Source organism: Acanthisitta chloris, unplaced genomic scaffold (assembly GCF_000695815.1).
Source record: "Acanthisitta chloris isolate BGI_N310 unplaced genomic scaffold, ASM69581v1 scaffold39957, whole genome shotgun sequence".
Classification (NCBI taxonomy): domain Eukaryota; kingdom Metazoa; phylum Chordata; class Aves; order Passeriformes; family Acanthisittidae; genus Acanthisitta; species Acanthisitta chloris.
This window is the reverse complement of record NW_008682723.1, coordinates 2,133-2,545: the sequence shown is the minus strand read 5'-3', so window position 1 is coordinate 2,545 and position 413 is coordinate 2,133. Positions and strand designations below refer to the sequence as shown.

Sequence of the window (413 nt, the reverse complement as noted above, 5' to 3'; positions counted from 1 at the left end):
TTACCTCTCCTGTCAGCCCTGCCACGCATCCTGACTCCCCCTCCGAAGAAGAGGTCGAAGATGTCCATAACCGAACCCCCCCCCGCGGCCACCCAGCCCTCCCTCCTTCATGGCCCTCTCTCCGCCGCGGTCGTACAGAGCTCGTTTGTGCGCGTCCGACAGCACCTCGTAGGCCTGCGATATCTGCTTGAACTGGGCAGGGGGAGAGGAGGGTGAGGCAGGGGAGGCTGAGCTGGGCAGGGTCCTGGGGGGCTGCACATACCCTCTCTCCCTCGCTGGGGTTCTTGTCGGGGTGGTAGCGCAGTGCCAGGCGTCTGTAGGCGCGTTTGATCTCATCCAGGCTGGCGCCCGGCCGCACGCCCAGCAGGTCGTAGTAACCCGTTTCCTTCACCATCTTCCTGCCTGTGACGTGC

The 413-nt window shown here is 64.9% G+C and overlaps 1 protein-coding gene across 1 annotated transcript; it reads right to left on the bottom strand.

Annotated features, from left to right (window-relative positions):
- Positions 1 to 76: 76 nt before the first annotated feature.
- Positions 77 to 394, bottom strand: LOC103805963 (dnaJ homolog subfamily A member 1-like; the record flags this gene model as incomplete). Its single annotated transcript, XM_009078629.1, has 2 exons — positions 263 to 394; positions 77 to 192 (listed from the first exon to the last, which is right to left on the bottom strand). Coding segments are annotated over exons 1-2 (248 nt in total), but the record flags the coding sequence as incomplete, so codon positions are not given.
- Between the last annotated feature and the right edge of the window lie 19 nt (positions 395 to 413).